The sequence below is a fragment of the Euleptes europaea genome, chromosome 2 (assembly GCF_029931775.1).
Source record: "Euleptes europaea isolate rEulEur1 chromosome 2, rEulEur1.hap1, whole genome shotgun sequence".
In the NCBI taxonomy this organism is placed as follows: domain Eukaryota; kingdom Metazoa; phylum Chordata; class Lepidosauria; order Squamata; family Sphaerodactylidae; genus Euleptes; species Euleptes europaea.
Window position 1 is genome coordinate 19,763,389 of NC_079313.1, and position 27,490 is coordinate 19,790,878.

At 44.7% G+C, this 27,490-nt stretch overlaps 1 protein-coding gene across 1 annotated transcript in view; it reads right to left on the reverse strand.

The window, feature by feature from the left end:
• CACNA1E (calcium voltage-gated channel subunit alpha1 E) overlaps window positions 1–27,490 on the reverse strand; it is a 430,764-nt gene that overhangs the window by 14,689 nt on the left and 388,585 nt on the right. The window contains exons 41-45 of the mRNA XM_056844152.1: window positions 26,482–26,582; window positions 24,728–24,834; window positions 19,675–19,783; window positions 16,060–16,188; window positions 10,808–10,988 (exon numbers count right to left, since the gene is read on the reverse strand). Of these exons, the coding sequence (XP_056700130.1) occupies window positions 10,808–10,988; window positions 16,060–16,188; window positions 19,675–19,783; window positions 24,728–24,834; window positions 26,482–26,582 (627 nt within the window). The remainder of the gene's footprint in view (window positions 1–10,807; window positions 10,989–16,059; window positions 16,189–19,674; window positions 19,784–24,727; window positions 24,835–26,481; window positions 26,583–27,490) is intronic.

Consider the following 27,490-nt stretch of genomic DNA (forward strand, 5'->3'; position numbering starts at 1 on the left):
TTTCAGGGGGAAACTTTGTCGGACTGACTTTTGGAGCAACTTTGGATGCTGAACCAAGATGCTATGACTTTTGCGGAACTGGTAAACTTATTTGAAACTTGCCTAAAGCTTTGCCAAACTTTTGAACCTGAGAATATTACTGTGTAGTTAGCTGTGTTAAACCTGTTGTTATTTTCTATTAAACCACTTCATTAGCTTTTTGCTTTTCTGTAACGAGCACAAATCTTTGGAATAAATATTTAACCTATATTTTTGTTTGTTCTCTGACTTCTGGGGCTTCAAGTCTAAATCTGAGTGCCTTATTGTTTTGTGGTCCACCTACCAACACCCAACCTTTTGTCTGTGTAAATTCTCCCCCTGCAGAGCCTCCTACCTTGCAGGGTGAGTTTTACGCACTAATTTGGTATCAGCAGGCAGAGGTTGCCCTTATCCTCTGCCTGAGGCTAACTGATTGAATAAGGACTGGTGGCAGCTTACCCGCTGAGCTCAGGAAGGCTTCCTGTGCTCAGTGTTTTGGTTAGAAGTAACTTTGGGACCACCTTTACAGAGGACCGCCCAGCGGAGGCAGGGCGGCTTTCCTCTACACCCCCCCAAACGATTCTGCAGCTGAGTTATTTTTCCTACATAAACCAATCACCCATTTCTGATAATTCTGGTAATTCAACTGCTCAGTATTTGGGAGATTTACTCCTTTTGACACTGGTTTATAAAGGGTTTTATTAGAAATCCTAGGGGCTTTGTTTGACCACACCAATTTTTGAATTCTCTTCTGTCACCTATCTATAATTGAAGATTTAACAACCAAAGGCACATTCAAGTGTATATTTTTTTTTTACGTAACACATTCATTTTTATCACAGCAATCTTTCAAAGCTAAGAAATAAATAGGCTACCCCAAATTGAAAATCTCTTCGTAACTCGTGTATCAATCTCTGATGATTAATATCAGGTAATAACATTAGCAGTGTTATCCTAAGCAGAGTCACACCCTTCTAAACCCATTGACTTCGATGGACTTAGAAGGGTATATCTCTTTTTAGGATCACAGTATAAGTCTTCAACAATCCAAATGCTGAAGTACAAAATTGGTCCTTTATCCCATAAAACATGACACATTTTAACAATATCATCTTTAGAAGAGTGGCATTTATTTAATCCCATCATTCTAGATTTAATCAATTTAATCTTATATCTGGAAATTTCACTGTACCTACCCAACAGGTGAAATAAAACCTGAATAGACTCCTTTGGATGGGACAATATAAGCAAAATACCATCAGGGTATGAAGAGCTCTTAAATGTCTCTGAACCTAATTGTATACCTGTATATATGTCAAGATCTTGCTGAATACGTTTAGCTAAAGATTCAAGAGAAAATGCAAATAATAATGGAAAAAGTAGGCCGCCTTATTTCATATTATGAGTCAAGACAAAATTTTCTGAAATGTATCCGTTAACTGAGATTTTACAACGGAGTTACGGTACATTAGTGAAATCCAGTCCATGAAACTACCAGCAAAATCAGCATCAGAGACAAACACTGCCACTCCAGCACTCCCATGTTATAGCAGTAGCCCTGGGAGGGCTGCTGAAGCTTCTGGGTCAGGTTTGGACTTGTTTGCTACATTCAGCATTTGCTGATGTGACAGATTGCTTCCTATTTGCTGGATTCGCCTGTAATTTTTCAGTCTACAGGCAGCTTTGGAATTCTGACACAGGTAGGGTTGTCAGCTCCAGGTTGGGAAATACCTGGAGATTTTGGGGGGGTGGAGCCTGAGAAGGAGAGGGTTTGGGGAGGGTAGGAACTTGAATGGGGTATAATGCCACAGAGTCCACCTTCCAAAGTGGCCATTTTCTCCAGGTGATCTGATCTCTGTCGCCTGGAGATCAGTTCTAATAGCAGGAGATCTCCAGCTACCATCTGGGGGTTGATAAACATGAACAAGAACTGATGGCGTTCTGAATATATATAATTCACTTTTCAATAGACAATGACATAAACCACGTGTGCAGACTGCAAATATCAATATACAAGTACAAAGTCCGGAAAGTAGCAAGAAATTGAAACAATAAAGCTGGGCGTTCCTGCTATAGCGATGTTGTAAGAGAACTCCGGAAAACTGTATGATAGAAAACCCGGAAACTGTGGCGCTGGAGTGAAACACAAATTAAGCCAAATGAATCTTAAAGACGTGGTAATATTATATCCCGAGATAGGATTCTGGTAAGACCCATTTCGCCGAGGCTTTATCCATCGGGATACGCCCGGCTTTTTTGTTTCAAGTTCTTGCTACTTTTGGGACTTTGTACTTGTATATTGATATTTGCAGTTTGAACACATGTGATTTATGTCATTGTCTATTGAAAATTGAATTATATATATTCAGAATGCCATCAGTGCTTGTTAGTCTTTATCAACTCCAATTTAAGCACGAGGAATTTTTTTAATCTTTACCACCGGGGGGTTGGCAACCCTAGACACTGGGTGGTGAACACAACCATAAAATAGCTGTCACAGTAGGCAGAGCCATAAGAACACAAGAACGTAAGAAAGACCATGCTGGATCAGACCAAGGCCCATCAAGTCCAGCAGTCTGTTCATACCATGGCCAACCAGGTGTTTCCAGAAAGCCCACAAACAAGACAACTGCAGCAGCATTATTCTGCCTGTGTTTCACAGCACCTAATATGACAGGAATGCTCCTCTGATCCTGGAGAGAACAGGTATGCATCACGACTAGTATCCATTTTTACTAGTAGTCATGAATAGCCCTCTCCTCCATGAACATGTCCACTCCCCTCTTAAAGCCCTCCAAGTTGGCAGCCAACCACAAAATGGCTGCCACAAGAAACAGAGCCAACCAAAAACGTGAGGGAGTGAGGTTATGCATTATGCTAATAGTAACTTCTGGACATTTCAGGCAGAAGTTCTGTTTAACAAGATGTCTTTTAAAATGAACATATTTAAAAATATTTTCTTGCATACACCTGCAGTCACACAGCAAAGACCCTTTTGCTGTGGTGGCAGCTGCTGCCAAAGCAACGTTTTTAAAAATCTGCATGGCTGATCAGATATCCAACGGCCACTGAGAAACGCTTCTGGGCTAAAACACTACCCACTTTCTATAAACACTTGTCAGTCACTTAGAATCATAGAGTTGGAAGGGACCACCAGGGTCATCTAGTCCAACCCCCTGCACAATGCAGGAAATTCACAACTACCTCCCCCACACACCCCCAGGGACCCCTCTACTCCATGCCCAGAAGATGGCCAAGATGCCCTCCCTCTCATCATCTCTTTAAGGTCACAGAATCAGCATTGCTGTCAGATTGCCATCTAACCTCTTGTTAAAAGCCTCCAGGGAAGGAGAGCTTACCACCTCCCGAGGAAGCCTGTTCCACTGAGGAACCGCTCTAACTGTTAGAAAATTCTTCCTAATGTCTGGATACGTTCCAGCTTGTCTACATCTTTCTTAAATTGCGATGCCCAAACTGAACACAGTACTCTAGGTGAGGTCTAACCAGAGCAGAGAAAAGTGTGATGTCACTTGTCACTTCGTGTGATGTCACATCGTGTTTTGTCACTTGTCAGCAGGCACCATGGTGCTCATGGGCAACAAGCTGGAGCCCCTGCCATAAAGACTCAGAACAGAGGATTGGTGCCTCCAGTTTCCTAACCTGCCAATGATCCAGCATCACACCAATCAATGATGCTTCTACCACCCTTTATCTGCATGGTCATCCTTTGCATAGCTGCATCAGAACATGGATGCCTTACAAGTGCCCCCCCCCAGTTTTCTCAAGGTAGGTCCTCAAAGAAATCACAAACGAGAAAAGAGCTTCATGAGAAAACAAAGTTAAGACCATCTGCAGCTTCCACAGGAAGGTGGGAAATGCACCAGGGCATGTTACAATCTAAAACCAGGAATGGTGTTGTATAAGAGAAGCCCACACAGATGCTAGTGCAGCTACTGCATCAGATATTTTACAGCTCAATCCAAAGAATTCTCTAGGACGTGCACCGGTGTGGAGCTGAATCACAACTAATCTCCATGTATGCACTAGAATGAACCCAATTACACTCCTCCTCACTCTTGGAGCTGCCAATTCCTTTCCGGGGGTGGGGGCTCCCAAAGAGGGCACCGTTTCTCATCATGGAGTTGCACCATGCTAGAAAAGCTGCATCTGCCAAACTTCTCCAGGATGCACGGCTTGTCCTAAGAAAAGAGCTGGCAGGCATTTCCTCTAGCTCTTGCCTTGCTCTGGCTGCTGTGGGAATATTGTACCCACAGAAGATGCACATATTGGCGAGGTTTGTCCTGACTACTGTCCTGCTTTTCTTGCTTTCAAGTCCCTGCAATTTGCCAGGTGCCTTTGCATCTTCTCCCTCGGGGCTACCCTTTATCTGCGTAAGGGTAGGGGCTGAGTTGAAACCCTCACCCATGCCACTGTTCAATACCTTGCCTTAACGTCCCCAGCACCCTCCTCTGTGGCTTCACCAAGCCACAGCTTTCATGTACCTAAATGCGCAGAACGACGCAGCCCACGTCTTCTCACACATACAAAGGAGTATGGCTGTGACGCCCACGGCCCTTCATACAGCTACTCTGGCTCCCCATTCACTTCATGAGTAAGTTGCAAATGACATTTTTTTCCTTGCCAAGCTCTCTTTGGGATTACTCCAGCCTGTTCTGCAGTCCTACTTTCTCTCGATCTCCTTCTCATGCTTGTTCACTGCCACCTAGTTTCTAGCCCCCTTTCTACGATCCCTCCACTTGAACATAAGCAGAGCTCCCCTATTAGGAACGCAAATTGCATAGGATTACACCATTGTGCCCTGAAAATCTGGTCTTCTAAAGGAGTGCACTCAAGGCCAATTCACATAGCTCAGACCCTTTAACTTAGTTTACAGCCTGATCCTATGTTTACTTAGAAATAAATTGTTCTTGATTTCAGTCGAAATTGCTCCTTGGTAAGAATACTGCCTTAATAAGCTTTTCTACACACAGGTCTTTTATGCATGGCTGTTTCCCTCACCCCTCGCGGTCACCCCTCTGACGACTTCAGGTCTTTGTTTTGATTATGCAGGCTGTTTCCGACCTTCAGAGGTCACCTCGCTCTCCCCCTGCATTTCCCCGCATTTTGCCCGCGTTTTCAGAGACCTGTTTTATCTCAAATTTGAAAGCACGGGCAAAGCGCAGGGAAACGCGGGGGGGGGAGCGAGGTGACCTCTGACAGTTGGAAACAGAACGCATAATTAACACAAAGACCCAAAGTCGTTGAAGGGGTGACCGTGAGGGAAACAGTCGTGCATAAAAGGCCACAGTAGTTAAACCATGGCAGAATTTTCAACAGAGGTTGACTTCATGTAAGACATTTAGTGCAACTTCTGTTGAAACGTTTATATAGTGTACCCTGAACCATTATAAAGGAGAGCTCACAACTGGCACACAAATTGTAATGGAAGGCAATACACTGATCTCAGATTTCAAAGTAACAAATAACAGATCCACAACAGGTTGTCATGGCTGCAGTGTTATTAAATACCATCTAACAATTTGGACAAAAGAGTAAGGTATGTTTGCCAATAATTTGCAGGGAATACAGTTTGTAGGCATTTCAAACACTGTTGGCACTGGAATTCAGAAGGATTTGTCTGCAAATAACAAGATGTAATTCATTAGCAACAAATCTGAAGTATCCTCATACAGGAAATACGAGTGAAACACACACACACAAATGGAGGAGTGGAGGAAAATCAGCAGGGTCTCTGCAATACAGAGAAAGAACTGAGGTGGGAGGGATAACAGAAATATATGGGAAGAAAGCCAGGATATAAAACACCATTTTGGGAAGAGTTAACCAAACACTGCATGCAAGCAATTGAATACAACTGTTTTGCTCTTGTTTGGAACTTGTTCTAGTCACACTTTAAAAAAATCTTTGGGGAGGGGCTGTGGCTCAGTGGTAGAGCCTCTGCTTGGCATGCAGAAGATCCCAGGCTCAATCCCCGGCATCTCCATTAAAGGGACTAGGCAAGTAGGTGCTGTGAAAGACCTTTGCCTGAGACCCTGGAGAGCCACTGCCGGACTGAGTAAACAATACTGACTTTGATGGACCAAGGGTCTGGTTCAGCATAAGGCAGCTTCATGTGTTCACGTGTACCCTTTATTTGAAGAGTTCAGGACAGTGTACATGGGTCTCCCTACAACTCCATGTACAGTAGGTCAGGCTGAGAGAATGTGACTGGCTCAGGTTCACCCAATAAGCAGCAAGGCTGAACAGGGGTTTAGAACCATGTCTCATGGACCCATGTTTTCACATGGTGCTATTGCCTCAATTTATCCCATCTTCTGTACATTCTCTAGATCCACAAGTGTTTACCTCACATTTTCCCCATTGTTTTTTTCCCCTGGTTCTTTTGGGACCACTTTTACCCCAATCTTTCTTAGCAACAAAGGTTGTTTATGCATGGGAGATTTGTTGCTTGCTGGACCCACACTTTCCTATGCACCAGCAGTCTCTAAGTTCAAATCAAGAAGCATTTGAGTCCCTGCCCCTTGAAACACTGCTTTGTAATTAGTAGTAGTGCTTACTGTGAGAGAAAAGACACCCCCCCCCCGGAAACCCAATTGCTGCATTTTAAAAAAGCATTTTAAAAAACTGAGCTCTCTAAAAGGAACGGGGGGTGGGGGGAACCCCAAGCCTCATTTCGAAAATCCTTTCTTCTTCTCAGAAAGAACTTTGAGGAAGCAGGAAGCATGCCCCTTGACACGCTGCTTTGTAATTCGCTGTGATATTTTCTGTGAGAGAAACGTCACTCCCCCAAGCTTCTGTGTCCCATGCTTTGCCTTATGCATGGGGATTTCAAGTGGGCTGAGCTCAGGGGAGATGGAAGAATTGGATTAATAGAGGGACGGGAAGTCCCGAGATTTGTGAGGGCTGGCAGCGAGGTCATCTCTAATGGGTGGGAAACTCATGCATAACTCCACAAACATCTCTTTGTGATGAAAACCCTACGGGATCACAATAACCCAGTTGTGACTTGATGGCATGTTACACACACACACACACCTCAGCAGGGTATAATGCCATACTGCCCACCTTCCAAAGTAGCCATTCTCCTAGGGTTGCCAGCTCTGGGTTGGGAAATACCTAGAGATTTTGGGGGCAGAGCCTGAGGAGGAATGGGGTTTGGAGAAGGGTGGGACTTCAATGCCATAGAGTGCAGTTGCCAAAACGGCCATTTTCTCCAGGTGAACTGATTTCTATCGGCTGGGCATCAGTTGTGATAGTGGGAGATCTCCAGCCACCACTTGCAGGTTGGCAACCCTATGCTAAACCCATCATCCAAGCCAGCATTAGAGCACGGCAAGACCAGCCAGGACAAGCTACAGTTGTTGCCAGGATGCAGCTTCCTAACAAGGTCATCTATAGTTTCTCTCTTACTTTAGTTTCACCCAGCTCCTGCACAGTCAGATCTTGCAAAGGGGCCGACCCAATAACATGTGGTAGCAATTTTTAAAAAAATAACGTTTGTTTATTTCCTACAGTTCCCTAAGAGTTCCCGCACTTTTGCCTTTCTTCATTTTGCATTCTTCCTTTCATAACCTGCCATTTGTCTATCCCCACATCTAACCCCCCCTTTATTTTTCAGTCTCAGCTCTTTCTCGTCCATCTTGGTTGGCAACTTAGAACATGTTTAATAGTCATATAGCAGCAAACCTTTGTTAATATTATGAACAGAAGGGGGGAGTTAATATTGCCTCACAATCTATCACAGTAGTAAAAGAAGAAGAGCTGGTTTTTATATGCTGCTTTCTCTACCACTTAAGGGAGACTCAAACCAGCTTACAATCACCTTCCCTTCCCCTCCCAACAATAGACACTCTGTGAAATAGGCGGAGCTGAGAGAGCTGTTAATAGAACTGTAACTTGCCCAAGGTCACCCAGCTGGCTTCATGTGTAGGAGTGGGGAAACAAATCCAGCTCACCAGATTAGCCTCTGCTGCTCACGTGGAGGGGTGGGGAATCAAACCGGGTTCTCCAGATCAGACCCCACCGCTCCAAACCTCCGCTCTTAACCACTACGCCACGCTGGCTCTCACCACTAGCTAAATATTGTACACCATTGTGAACAAGGACAGTAAAAAAAAATATACTGAAGCCTGCTAAATTTCCTTGGACTTCATTTGTTAGTGTTAACATGACATGCGTGCCAAAAACAGCTATATTAACCTTCAAAGATGTCCCAGCATAAATACTGGAAAGTAGTTTATTCTCCTGTTGTGAAATAGATTTCTTTCTTCTGGGCCAAAACAGTTCCCAGAGAAGAAGACGTGAAGTATCTCTGGAGATACTTGAAATTTTCCTGGGACTCCTATAAAAAGTGACAGCCCAGTCAAGTAAGACTTCCTTTTTTTCTATTATAATTTGTTTTGGATGTTTGTTTGTCAGCCCTCCTGCTGAAAGCAGGAATTGAAATGAAAAGAGAAAACAGAGGTGGAGTATAATTATAGCTTCTGAATATATCGAAGGTTGGTGGCAGAGCATGGAAGTTAATTGATCTTTAGAATGACATGATACAAGCTGTTAATTAGTATAGATTAATTTAATATGCCATTTAAAGGAAGTGCCTTAAAACGGGATATTCACAACAAATGTATTCAAATTATCTGGGAGGAATATTAGAATGTGCCAAAAATACTCTAATGAAATTTCTGCCAAAACCTATGAGACATTTATCCCTACAAGAGCAAGCCTTATTCAGGAAGATAACCCTGTCACAATTTGGTCAAAACATTTGCTACACAGGAATCACTGGTGGAGGGGTTGTGGCACAGTGACAAAGCATCTGCTTTGCATGCAGAAGGTTGTAGGTTCAACCCCTAGCATTTCCAGTTGAAAAAGGATCCGGTGGCAGCTGAGTTGAAAGACCTCTACTTGAGACCCTGGAGAGCTGCTGCCAAGTCTGAGTAGACAATACTGACTTGGATGGACCAAGGGTCTGATTCATTATAAGACCACTTCAGTGTTCATATATCCAATCAAAGAGACAATGTGTTTGTCACTCAAATAGTTTCCATTTTAATTCAATGCTTCCTCCAAAGAGCTCAGGGTGTTGTACACCGTTTGCCCTTCTCACAACAACCATGTGAGGTAGGCTAGGCTGAGAAGCTGCTGACTTTCTATAAACCTGGGGGTCTCAGGCCCTAGTTGGACACCAACCACCACACTACATCGGCTCTCTATAGTCTACTTATCCCTCTCCAGAATTATTTCATTGTTGTGTACCAATGAAAGGGAAACTTACAAGCAAGCATATACAAGCAAGCCCACCCCCTGTGATTTATCAGCTCATGGTCGCTCCCACATCATTTTTAGTGAAACTGGCCCCTAGAATAATATAAAATGGCCGCTCTGGCAATTGGACTCCATGGCATTGAGGTTCCTCCTCTTTCCAAACCTCGCCCTCCTCAGGCTCCACCCCAAAAACCTCCCGCTTGTGGTGGAGAGGGATCTGGCAACCCTAACCATGGCCCACCAAAAAGACAAATAAGTGGGTTCTAGATCAAATCAAGCCTGAAAAAGTCCTTAGAAGTTAAAATGATTAAACTGAGGCTGTTGTAGTTTGGTCAAATTATGAGAAGACAAGACTCACTGGAAAAGACAATAACGCTAGGAAAAGCTGAAGGCAGCAGGAAAAGAGGAAGACCCAATAGGAGATAGGCTGACTCAATAAAGGAAATCAAGGCCCTCAGTTTGCAAGACCCAAGCAATGCTGTTAATGATAGGACATTTTGGAGGTCACTAATTAATAGGGTCACCATAAGTCGGAAGCAACTTGCTGAACAATACACACACACACTGCAATTTTTTAAATATCGTAAGAAGGAAGGAAGACCGACAGATTCCAGCTTGCCTTCCCATCTGGCAATTGGTAACAGCGACCTTTCCGGCATTTCTGTAACTCTCTGATTACCCCCAACACAGAGCTTGGAGGCATAAGGAAGAAGAAATTAAACAGGAAGAAGCTGGATTTTAATTCAAATTTCCCAAGACTCTCTGAAAATTGATTTTTTTTTTTAAAAAAAAAATCATGTTTATTCTGAGGACCAGCGGCTTTGCGCAAAAAATATAAAATGTGCTCTGAACAGATTCTTGATTCAGATTTCATTTTAAAAGGACGCAGCTGCATGAAATGAGTCTAACTACAAAAAAACCCCATAAAAACAAAAAAAGAGAAAGAGCAAAAGCTAAAGTCCTAAAGTACTTTTATTTTACAAATGTCACACAGTCCCTGTGATTGACAACACTGAACCGCCTCAAGAACTCTGACAAGCGCGGCATAGAACCATTTTGCATAAATCACAGTTTTTCCAGAAGCACAGTCCAAAGAACGGAAGTGAATGGGCTTAGACTGGAGAAACTCTCTTTAGGAATGCATTTCTAATTGTCTTTGTCTCGCTAATTTCAGTGGGACTGAAAGGCAATTAGATTTTTTTTTTTGTGATCGGGATGCCTATTATTCTTGAACATTACTGATATAATATGCCCAGTAATTTGTATGTAGTAAAATAAAGAAAGCTGGAAATAGGCCTTTAAACCTTTTCATTTAGAAGTTTGCCATAATGGCGGAAACAATTTTTTAAATGGCTATATTCATTTTCTAATAGAAAGAAAACTTTCCTAGTGGTTATTGGGGAAGGCAACCAGCATGATTGCAGAATATTCAGCCACATCTCAAATTATACTGAAAATGAACGAAAATAGATATTCAGCCCACCCCATTGCTACCTGCATTTACCTGAGTCTGTGTTGAGGCGCCGTGAAGACAGGTGTAGTGCAGAATGGTAACTGCGCCGTCGGGACTTGTAGGTATTTTCGCTGCTTTTTTCCATGGAGAACTCGTCCAACCAGGAAGTGTTAGTCCGCTTGTCTCGGATAGTAGAAAACGAGCGTCTCATCGAGCCTGGATCTGTGACCACCTGGAAACGCATCCCGTGAGAACAGGATGGTTAAAGCTCGACAAGGGCGCGGCCAGTGTACAAGAGGCAACTGTGCTATTGGGGACATTGATTAAGGTTTTCATAAGGTCACTGGAAGTTACCTAGTTTTCCTAAGTGTAAAGACTGGAGGTGTGTGGGGGAGGTAGTTGTGAATTTCCTGCATTGTGCAGGGAGTTGGACTAGATGACCCTGGTGGTCCCTTCCAACTCTATGATTCTGAAGACAGTGTAGGGGTCTGGAAAAACATCTCCTACTTATTTTTTCTGGCAGATAAGAACTTCCATTTACTGTAGTGTTATTAAGTATAAATAGGGTTGCCTGTAGATCTCCTAAAATTATAATTCATCTCCAGACTAAAGAGAACAGTTTCCTTGGAGAAAATGGTTGCTTTGGAGGGTTGTCTCTATAGCATTAAATCACATCCTTCCCAGGCTCCACCCCAAAGTCTCCAGTAATTTCCCAACCCAGAGTTGGCAAGCCTAGGTAAAAAACGGCCAACTTTGACTAAGGCCTACAGAATCAGCAGAATGGGAGCAACTGCCCCTCTTATATATCAGACTTCTGGCCCAACTGAGTAACAAAGGAAGAATCAATTTGCCTTCTGAACCCCAGATTTAGGCACCGATTAAGAGTCAGCTCCTCCTAATTCCTTGCCTGTGTACTGTGATGTCACCCCTACGTCTGAATGGATGGGATCATCTTGAGTGAGGCCAACAGCCTTTCCTATTTCATTCTTAAAAGTTGCTAGAGCCTTAGATGCAATATTAAATCAGAACCACTTGCTGGGAGGCAGACTCGCTACTTACACCAAATCAGCCCTTGCAAAGTGGAAACTGGTGTGTAAGAAAGACAGGCTAAATGTTACCTATGACTAGGGTTGCCAGCCTCCAGGTGGTGGCTGGAGATCTGCTATTACAACTGATCTCCAGATGATAGAGATCAATTCCCCTGGAGAAAATGGCTGCTTTGGCAATTGGATTCTATGTCATTGAAGCCCCTCCCCTCCCCAAACTCTGCCCTTCTCAGGCTCCGCCCCCAAAATCTCCCACCGGTGGCAAAGAGGGACCTGGCAACCCTACCTATGACATGAGCCAGGTGACCCAACCTGATTGTCTCCTTCTTACAGACAGACATGGGGCGAAAACGCATGGTCGCTTTATCCTCCTTTAATCCCTGTTTTAGCCAGGATCGAACGCACATTAGGCAAAACACATGCATTCGATCCTGGCTGAATCCTGGCTGAAACAGGGATTAAAGGAGGATAAAGTGATCATGCATTTTCAAACGTCAGGGAATGAATGTTCCCAATTATACCATGGGCTGATTTGGCTCAGGAGTATGATGCGTGGGGAGGGCCTTCAACCTTACTCCCTGCACTGTTTTCCCAAGCTGAAAGGGCCACGGGGGACATATTTAACCCCTCTGTGTAACAGATAACATGTCGTTTGGCCCAGAGGACAACACCAAAATTTCCTCTGAGCAGATCATGTCAAGAACTCTGTCAAACATCATTTCTACGTGCTCTCTTTCAAGGTTTCACTAACAAAACAAACCATACTATATTCAGGAGGAATCCTTTGGTCTGGACCGGTAGTCTTTCAAGCTCAGGTGTTGCTGAAATGTTGATAGCACCTTACACATGAATTTAAAAGGGAAAGGTGGCCCCTTTCCCCACTCCAAGGAAAGGCTCTGGACGAAAAAGCATGGTTGCTTTAGCCTCCTTTATTCCCTGTTTCAGCCAGGATTCAGCCAGGATCGAACGCACGTTCGGCGAAAATGCGTGCGTTCGATCCTGGCTGAAAACAGGGAATAAAGGAGGCTAAAGTGACCATGCATTTTCACCCTTTGACTTTTTCTTCCCCTCTTATAAAAGGTTTCTCACTACAAAAAGGGTTTCTCTGATTTGGTCAGGAGGGTTGGTTGCTGGTCCCAGTTTGGTCTCTGAATAAAACCAGAAATAGAGTAACAGTAAGAGAAATAGAGAGTAGAGGGGTGAATGGGCCTCTAAAAAAATAAGAATAATAAGAATGATGGGGTAGCCAGAAAAGCAAGGATAAGAAGAAACTTCACCATGTTTAAAAAGGTAAAGGTCCCCTGACCCATGGGGTGACATCAAATCCTGACGTTTACTAGGAAGATTGCCAGTGCCTTCCAGTCATCTTCCCTTTACCCCCAGCAAGCTGGGTCCTCATTCTACCGACCTCGGAAGGATGGAAGGCTGAGTCAAGCTTGAGCTGGCTACCTGAAACAAACTTCTGTCGGGATCGAACTCAGGTCGTGAGCAGAGCTTGGACTGCAGTACTGCAGTTACCACTCTGCACCACGGGGCTGTCTCCACCATGTTTACTGTAGTGGAAAAGAACCATCATCCAAAAACCTTGGCTTTCATGATGATCCACATTCACTGTTTGTCTATACTGCTATTGCCCACAGTTGTCAAGGTGATCCAGATTTCAAATTAATCTGTTTTTGATTGATGGCCTTGTAGTGAGCGATGTAGTCCACCTCTTTCTGGGCTGTACCACTTCAGATTGCAGGTGGAGGCTCACATGTATTTGAATACAGTTCAATGCCCATAAACCCCATACCTACTGTTTCCAACCTCCAGGTACTAGCTGGAGATCTCCTGCTATTACAACTGATCTCCAGCCAATAGAGGTCAGTTCCCTGGAGAAAATGGTGGCTTTGGCAATTGGACTCTATGGCATTGAAGTCCCTCCCCAAACACCGCTCTCTTCAGGCTACACTCCAAAAACCTCCCACCGGTAGTGAAGAGGGACCTGGCAACTCTACCCATACCACTGAATTCCCTGCATATAGAAGACAAGTATGTGTGTGTGGGGGGGTTAACCTGTTTTTCTGGACATGTATGGAGGAGCATTCAGTCTTGTGAGTTCCCACCAGCTGTTTGAAGTAGTCCATCCCAGACCTAGGTTAAACACCTCAGGGTCTTATCGGATGACATGCTGAAAGTCCTATGGATACAGTTCCCATGTAATTGTTAACAATGGGTGCAGGACCCCAGTTTAGACTAGGTCTTTCTCATGGATGGAGTGAGGGTGTCAAAGGCTTACCTGAACTGGTACCCAGAACTGGTACCTAGTGTTGCTGTTTGCCCCTTTGAGGCAAATGAGTTCTATAAGCCAAAACTCTTGGCATTTTGTTTGATGCCCCCACCCACAAGTAGACCAGTATCACTATATTGTGACCGAATGATTTATGTGTCATATTTTATCTTCTATTTTACTCCCCTAACAAATCTCATTAAAAAATCTGCTGTGATTTACTCAAGAAACCAGCCGATCATTTTCTTCTTTCCATCTTAACATCGTCTTTATGTTACTGTACCCATTCCCAGCCTATTTCTTTACTTCTTTAGCACAAGATTTCCTTCCCTTCTCACTGATTCCGCCCTTCCATCTGGAAGCTCCAGCTTCAGTCTAAAACACTTGTTTTACCATCCACCCTTCCTCCTCCTGCGGAAGGCTAATGGAAGCTCTACTCTCCATGTCTAGCGGTGGAGGAACCTTGGGGTCTGATAGGAAATAGATTGGAAAAATAGCAAAGGAAGATAAAACAAAACAAAATGCAGCTGTCATTTTACCACGGTTCTCAAGAACAAACGGGTTAATAACATGGCTAAAGGCCACAAGTCTTTACCTCCCTCATAGGCTACTTATGCAAGCATTGTGGGGCTGACACAAAAGACATAAGTAGGCATTCTTGTCCCTAAGCCCCCTCTGTGTGGGGCAACCTGAGGGAGAGGCGTGGATTGCTGCTGAGCTGCATAGGCTTAGGATAACAAACCTGGCTAGAGCTGACATATCTCAGCTAATCAAACCTGGTTTATGAGACAGACAGACATAAGAAAACCAGCGGGACAGACAAAGAGATGGAGCATGGCCAAGACTGACCAGGACAGGATGCTTGGCAGGAGTCATGAAGACAAGTATCTTAGGACAATGGAAAAAAAAGACTGGAAAGAGAAGTGGCCACCGTTCAGAAAAAAATTAATACTTCCCAGGTGGCCGAGTGTTTCTTCCAAACGGTTGCCATCCTTGCTGCAACCAGCAACAGTCTTGGTTGAAGAAGGGCAGGAAGAAGATTCCCTAAGGCTCTGTTCTTCGGTTTCACTGTAGTCTTGGGGGGGAAACTGATGGAGTAATGAGGGTGACAGTCGGGTCGTTCAGGTTTGGTTCCCTGCTTGGCCCAGTAGTGGCCTCTAGCAAGTTACTAACCCAGAGCTTCTGTTCTATTCTCTTCTGCAAAATGGGGGTTTAGGGCACATTTGGAATGCTGAGAACATGGACTGGCTGCCACCACAGGATGGCTGCTATAGGGGCTGGGGTCAATCCCACAATGGTTGCCATGAGGTCCTGGGATTAATCATGGGGGAGGTTGCAGGCCAAGCATCCTCTTACAATGGAAGCATGTTTCTGAATGGGTGCTCCCCACAGACACAAAGCTTGATGCCTCCTGGGTGGTTCTGAAGCACCTCCTGCTCCACTGAGGTAGAGGAAAGCCAGGACTGGCTCTCTGCTTTAGAGAAGCGATGCGTTGTCTCAGAAGGAAATGGGCACCAGGAAACCCATGAATGGGTGCCATGTTGGGGAATCACTGAGCTAGAGTGTCTCAAAGTCTCACTGTTCAGGCTCTTTGGTTTCAAGAGATGGTCAAGGTGCGGGGAACCGAACACATGAAGCTGCCTTCTACTGAGTCAGACCCTTGGTCCATCAAAGTCAGTATTGTCTACTTTGACCGGCAGCAGCTCTTCAGGGTCTCAGGCAGAGGTCTTTCACATCACCTACTTGCCTAGTCCATTGAACTGGAGATGCCAGGGATTGAACCTGGGACCTTCTGCATGCCAAGCAGATGCTCTACCACTGAGCCACAGCCCCTCCTGGTTCTAGGGGATGCAAGGAGCAGGAACCAACTGGAATGCCACCGGTTTTAGCCTAGCAATAATAATAATAATCAAGCAACAATGTTCCACGGGAAAGGAGCACGTATTGTTCCCTGTTGCTTCAGCCATTGTTTCACTTGGTTTTACCTGGGGATCCACAGTCAGGCGTGGCATGGAAGAGGCCCTCCCAGATACAGCTCGTTCCTGAGTGTCCACGGGGAGGTAGCTGCCACGGTTAGAGGGCTGCACTCTTTTAAACTCTCTAACCTCTGGCTCCTGGAAATAAACACACAGCCAAGCTCATGGGATTCGGTTTGATTATACCGCCTGCCTTTTCTGCCAGTGTCGTCTTCACCCATGTACTTAGGAATGGCTTTCAAAAGGGGGTGTATATGATTGTGAAGTCTCAGGAGGTCATTTATGCAGGGGAAATTTGTGTTTAGTTTGCTGTGCAGTTTTCTGCTCCGAATTCTCAAACATCATATGCATGAGGGTTCCCCCCACCCCAAATTCCAGGAGTACCTTGTGATTAATTAGGCATCCCCAGTGAATCAAGGAGCTTCTGAGTCCCTCCCCCTGAAAACGCAGCCTTGTTGCACCTTACTTGGAGGGGGCGGGTCAGCTCTTAAAGGGACTGCGTGTGCTTTTGCTGGGTATTCCTCCCCATCTTTCTTCAACAGCTCCCTGCTGGGAGCTGCCTTCTTCAGTGTCTTCCTACACATTTCATGAAGGTTTATCTCCTTCTTTTGTGCTTTGCTTTGAGGGAAGGGTTTGGATGGGAGGGTCAGACACGTGGGAGGGAGAAGCCAAAATGGGCATGGGGAGAGAAACCTGAAGTTAAGAGCTATGCGTGAAATTGGGGGGAATTTGCGTTGCTCTTGCCTCAAAGCTGTATTTAAATTCATTCTAAAACAGGATCCTAGAACTGCGGGGGAAGAACGAGGCCAGAGCAAAGTCCCGTCTGAAGGTCGGTAAAATCATGTATAATGCAAAAGAAGCCTCGAAGCAGTCCAGCAGGGACTGCGAAGTAAATACCCCTGCATAAATGGCCTGAATGTTTTATGCTGGCCATGTGGCATGTGTGTGTGTGTTGTGTTGTGTGTGTGTGAGAGAGCAAATCTTGAGTGCAATAGGATTCAGTACCAAGGAAATGTGCTTGGGGCTGAGCTATACTTCAAGGGTAACTGTAGTTTTATTGGGAAACTGGTACTTCGGTTTCAGCCTAGTTGAGAACTGATCGCCTCCTCTTTCTTTTCTTGGATTTTTCTTCCTGCATTCTGCCATCAGTTTAGGCTTCAATACTTTATCAGTGGTGATTAAAAGGAAACACCAGGGTGTTCTATGTTTCTCAGGTTCTTCTCTGGCAGCAATCCTCAAAAAGTTTGCATTGGCAGGCATTCTATTGGTGTCTGATCTACGCTTTGCGGACTCAACTGCCTGACACTTAAAGCTTAATGGATCTGATATAATTTCGCCTTGAGATTGGCAGAAACTTTTCTAGGAGTGCAGATTTTTGCGGGCTGCCAATTTTTACCCTTTCTCCTTTGTAATATACAATGGCGATAACCAACGCCAAATTTTGTTATTGCCAGAGGCAATAATAATAATCAGAAAAGAGCGGGAGTGATATCACAAAGGGAAAGTTTGGCCTCGTGAAAGATTAGCTGTGGTTTCTCTTTGCAGGGTGAAGTGTGGAATAGTACGAGGAGGCATACTGCATGTGTGCGATAAAAAAAACAGATATAGTGTTACGCACTCTGAAAAGCACACAGAGTGAGCGGGAGAGGCACACTAATGCAGCACTGCAGTCCGACAGGAGTCAGGATGGCGCACAGATGTGCACACAGAGCTGTATACACACACAGACACTAGTGCCCCCGGCTGGAAAGGTGGGTGCATGTGTGGGTGGGCCAGAGGCAATATGTTCACATTGGTGTGACATGATTCAACAGTTCAGTTTGGACCATGGACACTGGCACTGAAGACGAGATGGACACAAACCCAGAAGCATCATATACCGGCATTCAGCCTTGGTAAGACACCCAAATGAAATGATTACTTAATGAGAGGAAAACCAACCTGCAAAAAGACCGCAGTCATCAGTAGCTCTCATAAACACAGAAGGTCAAATTTTCACCTAGTTCACATCAGAAATCACTACGGTTCCCAGAAGCCCAAGGTAATCGCTTGTTTGATAATAGAGAGCTTGCATTTCTACACTTTTATAAGAGTTGCTCGTTTGTAATACAATGCACAATTACGAGGATGTAACACAATTTTCCACGTGTGCTTATCCATTGATTACTTCCTAACTGCTAGAATACTCTGGGACCACACATTCCTTGACAAGGATCTTCACAGGCTACGGTCTCCAAATAAATCACATGCACAGAAAGAATGTGAAGAATAACTGGTTAATTCTAAAAGGGCATGATGGAGAATTGAGTAACATGAAACACGTTTCCACATTTCTTTCGTCCAGGGCCACCCGACTTGGGGGCAGCAGCTTGAAGGAGAGCAACTTTACGTGACCAAAATCATCAACTACTTTCCATTTCACAATGATACATTAATTTAATAGTTGCTCCTGAAGTCACTCCTGTATCTGGAAAAACTAACCAAGTGGCAGTTGATTGCAAGTCACTGCGTGGTACCATTTTACAGTCGGGGGTGGGGCTGGCATATGATCTTGGATCCACTGGAGCATTTCCACAGAAGTTTCCCAGAAGCAACATGTTTGGAGACAATTTTGACCTGCAGCAGTAGGGGAGGGGAGGAAGGTGAAAAACTCATACCCCACGGCTGGAAATCCTTGCATCGGCAGCAACTTTCCCGTGGATACAAGCCTCAGTGATGGTCAAGAACCACTGTTCATCTAAGCTTATTTTGAGGATAAAGAAGCTCATTTTAGGAGAAGCTGTTGTCCATCTTCTTGATACTTCATACAGTAATGATAATTTGTGTGTGTGTAAAGTGCTGTCAAGTCGCAGCCAACTTATGGCAACCCAGTAGGGTTTTCAAGGCAAGAGACGTTTGGAGGTGGTTTGCCATTGCCTTCTTCTTCATAACTACCCTGGTGTTCCTTGGTGGTCTCCCATCCCAAGTACTAACCAGGGCAGACACTCCTTAGCTTCTGAGATCTGACGAGATCAGGCTAGCCTGGGCCATCTAGGTCAAGGCAGTGATAATTTACAAAGTCCAAATTCCCATCAGGAATGGGAAAGATCTGGCCTACCAAAAATCTCCTCTCTTAGTGGTAAATGCAGTATTTATTCAGCACCAAGAGAACTGGCAAGTTAACATTATATCATCAGACGCTGGAGTGACTTGTAGAAGCACCTTCCTGTCAAGAAATCGTAAAGTTATTTTTTCCCCCTTGGATCTTACTGTTGTTTTAGGATTTCATTGCAGTATATTGTATCAAGTGCCTCTTATAACAGAAATTCAACCCATTCGTTTTATATATAAAGGGGCTGGGGGTTGGAAGAGACCCTGTTCCTGTTCCAGTATCATGTGGCACAGAATGTTTTTTGGAAACAGTGGCAATATCATAAAAGATCATAACAGGCTTGCTGATATCTCCATGGAAACAGAAGTACAGTTTTCGTTTATATAGGTACCACATTCATGCTTGAAATCCAGAAGGCTCTTCAACCACATATGGAAAATACAACAATAGTATTAGGGTTATACTGGAAACGTCTGAAAGCAGCGAAAGGCAGGACTGCAAAAGAGGCATTCGGATATCATGCACTGATTTACCAGAGTCTGCTGCTCCTGGTATTCCCCATGGGTTGGATCCATGCAAGCCAGCTGGAATATCTCTTGGGGGGAGAGTGGGCTCAGGGAGGGGTATCCACTCCGGCTGCTCCTGTAAAGATATTCCCACTTCGAATGAGAGAAGAAGGCTACCCCAGTGATGGTTACTTCGCTGACTCCCCCCCCCACAACCCCCCCCCCCCGATCTCATTTCACATGAAGCTTCCTTATACTGAATCAGACCCTTGGTCCATCAAAGTCAGTATTGTCTACTCAGACCGGCAGCGGCTCTCCAGGGTCTCAGGCGGAGGTCTTTCACATCACCTACTTGCCTAGTCCCTTTAACTGGAGATGCCGGGGATTGAACCTGGGACCTTCTGCATGCCAGGCAGAGGCTCTACCACTGAGCCACATCCCCTCCCTATTAAGCTCCATGAATTAGCACTCCTGTGAGAAAAAAATATAATTCTACGAAGGTTTAGAAATTACCGTTTTATGCATACTAATCAATATAAATTGGTCTAGAATAGTTTTCACCCTACCAATAACTCTAAATTTAAGCGCTTCTAGGAACTGTTTGTAGGAGCCCCGTGGCACAGAGTGGTAAGCTGCAGTACTGCAGTCCAAGCTCTGCTCACAACCTGAGTTCGATCCCAACAGAAGTCGTTTTCAGGTAGTTGGCTCAAGGTTGACTCAGCCTTCCATTCTTCTGAGGTTGGTAAAATGAGTACCCAGCTTGCTGGGGGTAAAGGGAAGATGACTGGGGAAGGCACTGGCAAACTACCCCGTAAACAAAGTCTGCCTAGTAAACGTCAGGATGTGACGTCACTCCATGGGTTAGGACTTGCACAGGGGACCTTTACCTTTTTAAGGAACTGTTTGTGGGGGGAACTGCATTTTTTCTCCCAGGTGGGTAGTCGTGTTGGTCTGCAGTAGAAGAGCAAGATTCAACTCCAGTAGCATTTTAAAGACCAACAGGATTTCCAGGGTATACGCTTTTGAGATTCTCAAAAGCTCACACCCTGGAAAACTTTAAGGAGCTCCTGGACTCAAATCTTGCACTTTTTGAAAGCTTGTGCTACTTGGGAACACAGTGACAAACTCCAAAAAGGTCAAGAAACATGTAGGAACAAAAGCATTGATGACATCTAATGGCCTTGTTTGCAAACACTATTTCTCACACTCTGGAAATGCATGTCTGAAGATGGCTGTAATGCATGAGAAACTGTTAGGCTCTGGACAGCCTGGGACCGAGGCAGACAAAAACTGAGCTCTAGTCTAGAGGCAACCACCATCACATAGCCAATCAGATAACTTGCCTTCTCAGTGACTCTTATCTTGTGAAATTCTCTTCCAAAGGAAAATCTGCTGCCACATACATAACTTTGCCATTAATCATATGGTTTCAATTTTGCTGGGCCCTTTGAATTTCATGGCAGGTGTCTGCTGGGTTTGTATATGTATTTATTGTTATTGCTCATTTTAGATGTCTTTAAATTTACTGGAATAAATTTCAAGTCCAGTAGCACCTTAAAGACCAACACAATTTCCCAGGGTATAAGCTTTCCCAGGGTATAAGCCAGTGTGATATAGTGGTTATGAGCAGTGGACTCTGATCTGAAGAACTGGGTTTGATGCCCCACTCCTCCACATGAGCAGCAGACTCTAATGTGGAGAACTGGGTTCGATTCCTCTCTCCTCAACATGAAGCAAGCTGGGTGACCTTGGGCTAGTCACAGTTCCCTCAGAACTCTCTCAGCCCCACATACCTCACAAGGTGCCTATTGTGTGTGGGGGGGGGGAGGGAAGGCGATTGGAAGCCGCTCTGAGATGTCTTTTGGCAGAGAAAAGCGGGATATAAAAACCAACTCTTCTTTTTCAAGAATCAAAGCTTCAACATGAGTTTATTGTTAGCCACTTTAAGAACCATGTAGGGTCAAAAAGGGACATATAAAAGGAAAGAATGAATACTTTGCTCTTCAGTGATGCTATTAATGCAGCATTCCCAAGAGGGGGAGGTATAAAGCACTCATTTTGATTCTGAAGAATCGTTACTCCTATTGGGTTAGGTCCAAACTTTGGTTCCTGTTAGGGTTGCCAACCTCCAGGTACTAGCTGGAGAACTCCTTCTATAATAACTGATCTCCAGCCGATAGAGATCAGTTCACCTGGAGAAAATGGCCCCTTTGGAAATTGGACTTTAGGGCATTGAAGTCCCTCCCCTCTCCAAACCCCACCCTCCTCAGGCCCTGCCCCAAAAACCTCCCACTGGTGGCAAGGAAGGACCTGGCTACCCTAGTTCCTGTACAACAGAATGGAATTTTCATCACCCTTTCTCTCTGCAGCCTACGGGGTTCTCCAAAATAATCCCCTGTCCCCAGAGGGAACCTTTTTGGGGATCTCTGTGGGCTGCAGTGGGGAGGAAGACAAAAAAGTTCCATTCTCCTGATGAAAATGAATGCCTTCCATGAATGGAAAAATGAATTTAGACCCAATCCTATGTGTTTCTGCGTACACGTTAAGATGCTCTGTGTACATGTATGTTCACATTTACACTGCATTAATCTGACAAATGTGTTCATAAAAAAAACATGTGGCACCCTTCAAGAATCTGGGTTTTGCTGTCAGTTCATGCCTTTAGCGGGCTTGTGAGTAAAACCTCCTCCGATTTAAGAATCAGCACGAACCTCCAGAGGTTTATAAAGATGGAGCAGCGGTGAAGCTTCTTCTGTCCTAAATGGCTGGATGACCTTTGTTTATGGATTCTACTCATGCTCACCATTCCACACATCCACTGCTGTCCCTCATCCGCCTCCACCTTGCCAAAATAATCTAAGCTTCTGGGAAAAACTCATTATACCAGTTCACAGAAAGGCAGCAGATTTATGCTAAATAAACCTTTCTGCATAAATTTTGTGGGTTTTTGAATGAGTTGTTTTCTGCACAGAATGGAGGCCTGTGTTCTCAAAGTGCTCGATGTCTCATCTGGCCCAGTGATTTAGCTGAATAAGTGACCTTCCTCCATGGAAAAGCATAGGCGGAAGAGATCTGGCGAGGCAACATGAAAGATCTGCCTACGGACCTTGACACTGGATGGGATAGCTGCTTCAGACATGCCAGTAATCTCTCAATGTTGCAGTCATCTAGTGTTGAAGCTGCATGTGTGAACGCACCCCCAGGGCATTCCTGGCACCGCAAGTCAACTGGAAATTGTATGAGTAGTGTTGATTTTTAGTGGAAGCCTGCCAGCGCTCCAGGTTGGCCCAACTTAGGATCACAACCTCGGAGAGGGGTTTAACTTTGGCTGCAAAGTGTTGACCTACTAGATGTGTCAATATGCATTTTATTAGGACAGCAAAAACATCAAAAATGTAAATTTTGTACTAGTGTAGCATTCAGGTCAGGGTTGCCCACTCCACGTTGGGAAATACCTGGAGATTTTGGGGGTGGAGCCTGATGAGGTTTGGGGGTATAATGCCATAGAGCCCAGTTGCCAAAGCGGCCATGTTCTCCAGGTGAACTGATCTCTGTCAGCTGGAGATCAGTTGTAATCCCAGGAGAATTCCATCCGTCACCTGGAGGTTGGCAACCCTACTTTTACACAATGTCCTATCACTGTGCCTGGATCCTACATTCGAAATAAGTTTCATTCAGGCAGGAGGCTCTTTCAGCAATATTTTAATTCGTAATTATATTTTCAGTTGGAGCATTTGGGAACCTGTGGTGATGCAGTCCTTATAATACTAAGGAATATATGGTTATCTGAGGAAGATTGCCTAAACAAGAAGATTACCGGATCCTTGTTATTTCTTCATAATTCCTCAGCTCACCTATATGTCTTGTGCAGTAACACAGTTACTTTTTCAGTGGCTCCTGCTACAGTTTCAGGTTTTTGCAGTGCTTTATACAGACACAATGCTGCATTAATCTTTTGATAGTGGACTATAAGGACTTATCTGTGGGGTGGTTTTGATGTTTATTTCCTTGTATTGAATGAGGTTGTCTTATCATAATCATTGTATAAATGCTACATGTGTATATTTGCGTCCTTTCTTTTACATTTGTTCTGGTCATAGCTGCTGTCACCTCCAGACAGTGGCTGGAGATCTCCAGCTATTACAACTGATCTCCAGGTAACAGTGATCAGTTCCCCTGGAGAAAATGGCTGCTTCGGCAATTAAGCTCTATGTCATTGAAGTCCCTCCCCTCTCCAAACCCTGCCTTCCTCAGACTCCACCCCCAAAATCTCCAGGTATTTCCCAACCCGGAGCTGGCAACCCTAGTCAATCAATCAATCAAGTTTTATTTCGATACAATATCAGCTCTGAATAAAATCAAAGTTGGGTTTAAAATAATAAAATAAAATAATAAAAGTTGATGATTCTGGGAAGGATGATTTGAAGAGGAGGAGGAAAGATCTTTTATGGGGAAGGGTTTTCAATTAGCCGTTTACGAATCCCACTAGACCGGAGGCAAAGGCAATCCTAGTCTGATCAGTACTGGGCAGTTTCAATAGGGAAAATAGCATTTCAGAGCAACACGAGGATGGGAAGAACTCTGTAGTGGTGGTGGTGGGTGGGAGGCTAAACTTCCTCTCTATCCATGCCATAGTTCCAATCTGAATCAGTCCTGCACGTGCCTGGAACATGTGAAACTTCAGAACAAACCCACGGATGCCTCCAGCAAAAACATAGTTAGGCCCTCATCCCATCATCTGCAATGAGGGAATAATAACACTGACCTACCCTTACAGAGTTGTTGTAAGAATTACCAAAAAAAGGATAAAACATTTGAAGTGCTTCAAACATTTGAAAGCGCTATATGAATGCCAAGAGCACTGTTTACACATACCAGAGATTGCCCCCATTCCCTAGAATTAGGCACTTGCCTGGTAATTATCAAGACTTTTAAATCAGTTTCAAGTTCTCTTTCTCTGCCAGTTCTTTCTACTACCTCTTTTTGTCTTTAGGGCCCTTCAAAGAATGAGGCAACGGCAGTTGGAATACAAAAGCCAGCAGGGGAGACAAGGGTTGCTTATGCCACCCTCCACACTTACAGTCCTGAAAGCGTATCCTGCTGGAGGTAAGGCAAAGCTTTGGCATTAGAAATTATCTCCTGAGGAAGAGAGGACGGCTCCATGCGCTGGAACATGGGTGCATTTTTCTGTAGGGAAAGAGAGAAAAGATCCTCGGTTCAAAGTGCATGTTTCATATTCACTTACTACATTTTCAGCTCACCTTTGTCCAAAAAGGACTCAAGGCAAGAGTTATAGTATTATTTAAAGCCGTAATAAAAACAGAGGTCATAGATTGATAGAATCATAGAGTTGGAAGGGACCACCAGTTGGAAGGGACCACTAGTCCAACCCTCTGCACAATGCAGGAAATTCCAAACTACCTCCCCCACACCCCCAGTGACCCCTACTCCATGCCCAGAAGATGGCTAAGTTGCCCTCCCTCTAATGATCTGCCTAAGTTCATAGAATCAGCATTGCTGACAGATGACCATCTAGCCTCTGCTTAAAAACCTCCAGGGAAGGAGCGCTTACCACCTCCCGAGGAAGCCTGTTAGAATGTTTTTCCCAATGTCTAGATGGAAACTCTTTTGATTTAATTTTAGGTCATAACAATACAACTATCTGTCATCAGATGTGGTTGAAAGTGCCATCACGACACATGTCCCATAGGGTTTCCAAGGCAAGAGACGAACAGAGGTGGATTGCTGTAGCCTGCCTCTGTGTAGCGACCAGTCTCCCATCCAAGTGCCAACCACGGCCAACCCTGATTAGCTCCCAAGCTTTGACAAGATCAGGCTTGGCTGGGCTATCAGGCTGTCATCAGCTAGCAAAAACCTAAAGCCAAACCCTAAAGAGCTGGAACATGTCAGAGAACGCAAGATCCCTTTATTTATTTTTATTCATTTATTCATCACTCTTATATAGAATCATAGAGTTGGAAGGAACCACCAGGGTCATCTAGTCCAACCTCCAGCACAATGCAGGAAATTCACAACTACCTCCCCCCCGACACCCCCAGTGGCCCCCTACGCCATTCCCAGAAGATGGCCAAGACTCCATCCCTCTCATGATCCGCTTAAGGTCATAGAATCAGCATTGCTGACAGATGGCCATCTAGCCTCTGCTTAAAAACCTCCAGGGAAGGAGAGCTTACCACCTCCTGAGGAACCGCTCTGTTAGAAAATTCTTCCTAATGTCTAGACAGAAACTGTTTGGATTTAATTTCAACCCATTGGTTCTGGTCCGATCTTCTGGGGCAACAGAAAAACAACAACTCGGGCACCATCCTCTATATGACAGCCCTTCAAGTTCTTGAAGATGGCTATCATGTCCCCTCAGTATTCTCCTCTTCAGACTAAACATACCCAGCTCCTTTAACCTTTCCTCATAGAACTTGGTCTCCAGACCCCTCATCATCTTTGTTGCCCTCCTCTGGACATGTTCCAGCTTGCCTACATCTTTCTGAAACTGCGGTGCCCAGAACTGAACACAATACTCTAGGTAAGGTCCCGCTCTCCCTAGCAAAGCTGGTCTCAGAGCGGCTTACAATAAAACAGGATCATATCAAACTATTAAAATGCATTAAAACATTATATAACAATTAAAATCCAGCCCCCAAATCAACAAGTCACTACAATCAGAATAGAAATGCATTAGTGCATAAGATGGCGCTCCTCAGTGGTATACACCTGGCAGCCTACGGGCAGTGAGTCATCCCACCTGATAATTAAACTGAATAAAGATATTATAAAGAGGGGGGATGAGGGAATGATTCTTGTAACGTATCATCTCACCTGTTCTTCCAGCTGCTGCCTTTGTTTTTTAGCTTTACTCTGCTTGTAATAGTCCATTATCATCATGGCTGCGTAGATTTTGCCAACGGTCAGGTCCGTTGCTGAAAGTCAAAGGTAGCATTCTTAGGATTGCACCAGATGCGGTAACAGGTTAGCAAAAGGTCAAACAATTCACCACATGGCTGTGAGGCAAACTGCACATTAACAAAAACATCTTGTGGATGGTCTGTTTTGAGTGGGTAGGTGGGGAATGGGGGCTTAATCCTTTCTGCTCCAGCCACCTTGGCTATGCAAAATACCACCAGCTGCTCCTTGACCCCCACCCTTCACTCCTAGAGCCAGCATGGTGTAGTGGTTAAGAGTGGTTGTTTGGAGCAGTAGAGTCTGATCTGGAGAACCGGGTTTGATTTCTCACTCCTCCACATGAGTGGCGGATGCTAATCAGGAGAACTGGGTTGGTTTCTCCACTCCTACACATGAAGCCAGCTGGGTGACCTTGGGCTAGTCACAGCTCTCTCATAGCTCTCTCAGCCTCACCTACCTCACAGGGTGTCTGTTGCGGGGAGGGGAAAAGAAGGTGATTGAAAGCTGGTTTGATTCTCCCTTAAATGGTAGAGAAAGTCGGCACTGTTTGTGTTTACTTGATTTCACAGCAGCATTCGACATGGCCGACCATGACCTGTTACCAACCGCCTAGCTGGCATTGGACTGCGTGGGACACACCTTCAATGGCTGTCTTAATTTCTCCAAGGCCGGGGACACAGGGTGGCAATTGGGTGAGCTTCATAGCTGAGCAGAGATTTCGGAACCAGGTCTGAATTTATCTATGAATTGCACTGTCATTCCACCCTTCCTCCAAGGAGGCTCAGGGTAGTGTACATGATTCTCTCTTTTTTCGTTTTGTCACCACAACAGCCCTGTGAGGAAAGATAGGCTGAGTGAAAGCGACAGGGCACCCAATGTCCGCACGCCATCCATTGGGTTGTAGAGTCCCGCAAGGGGCGATCCT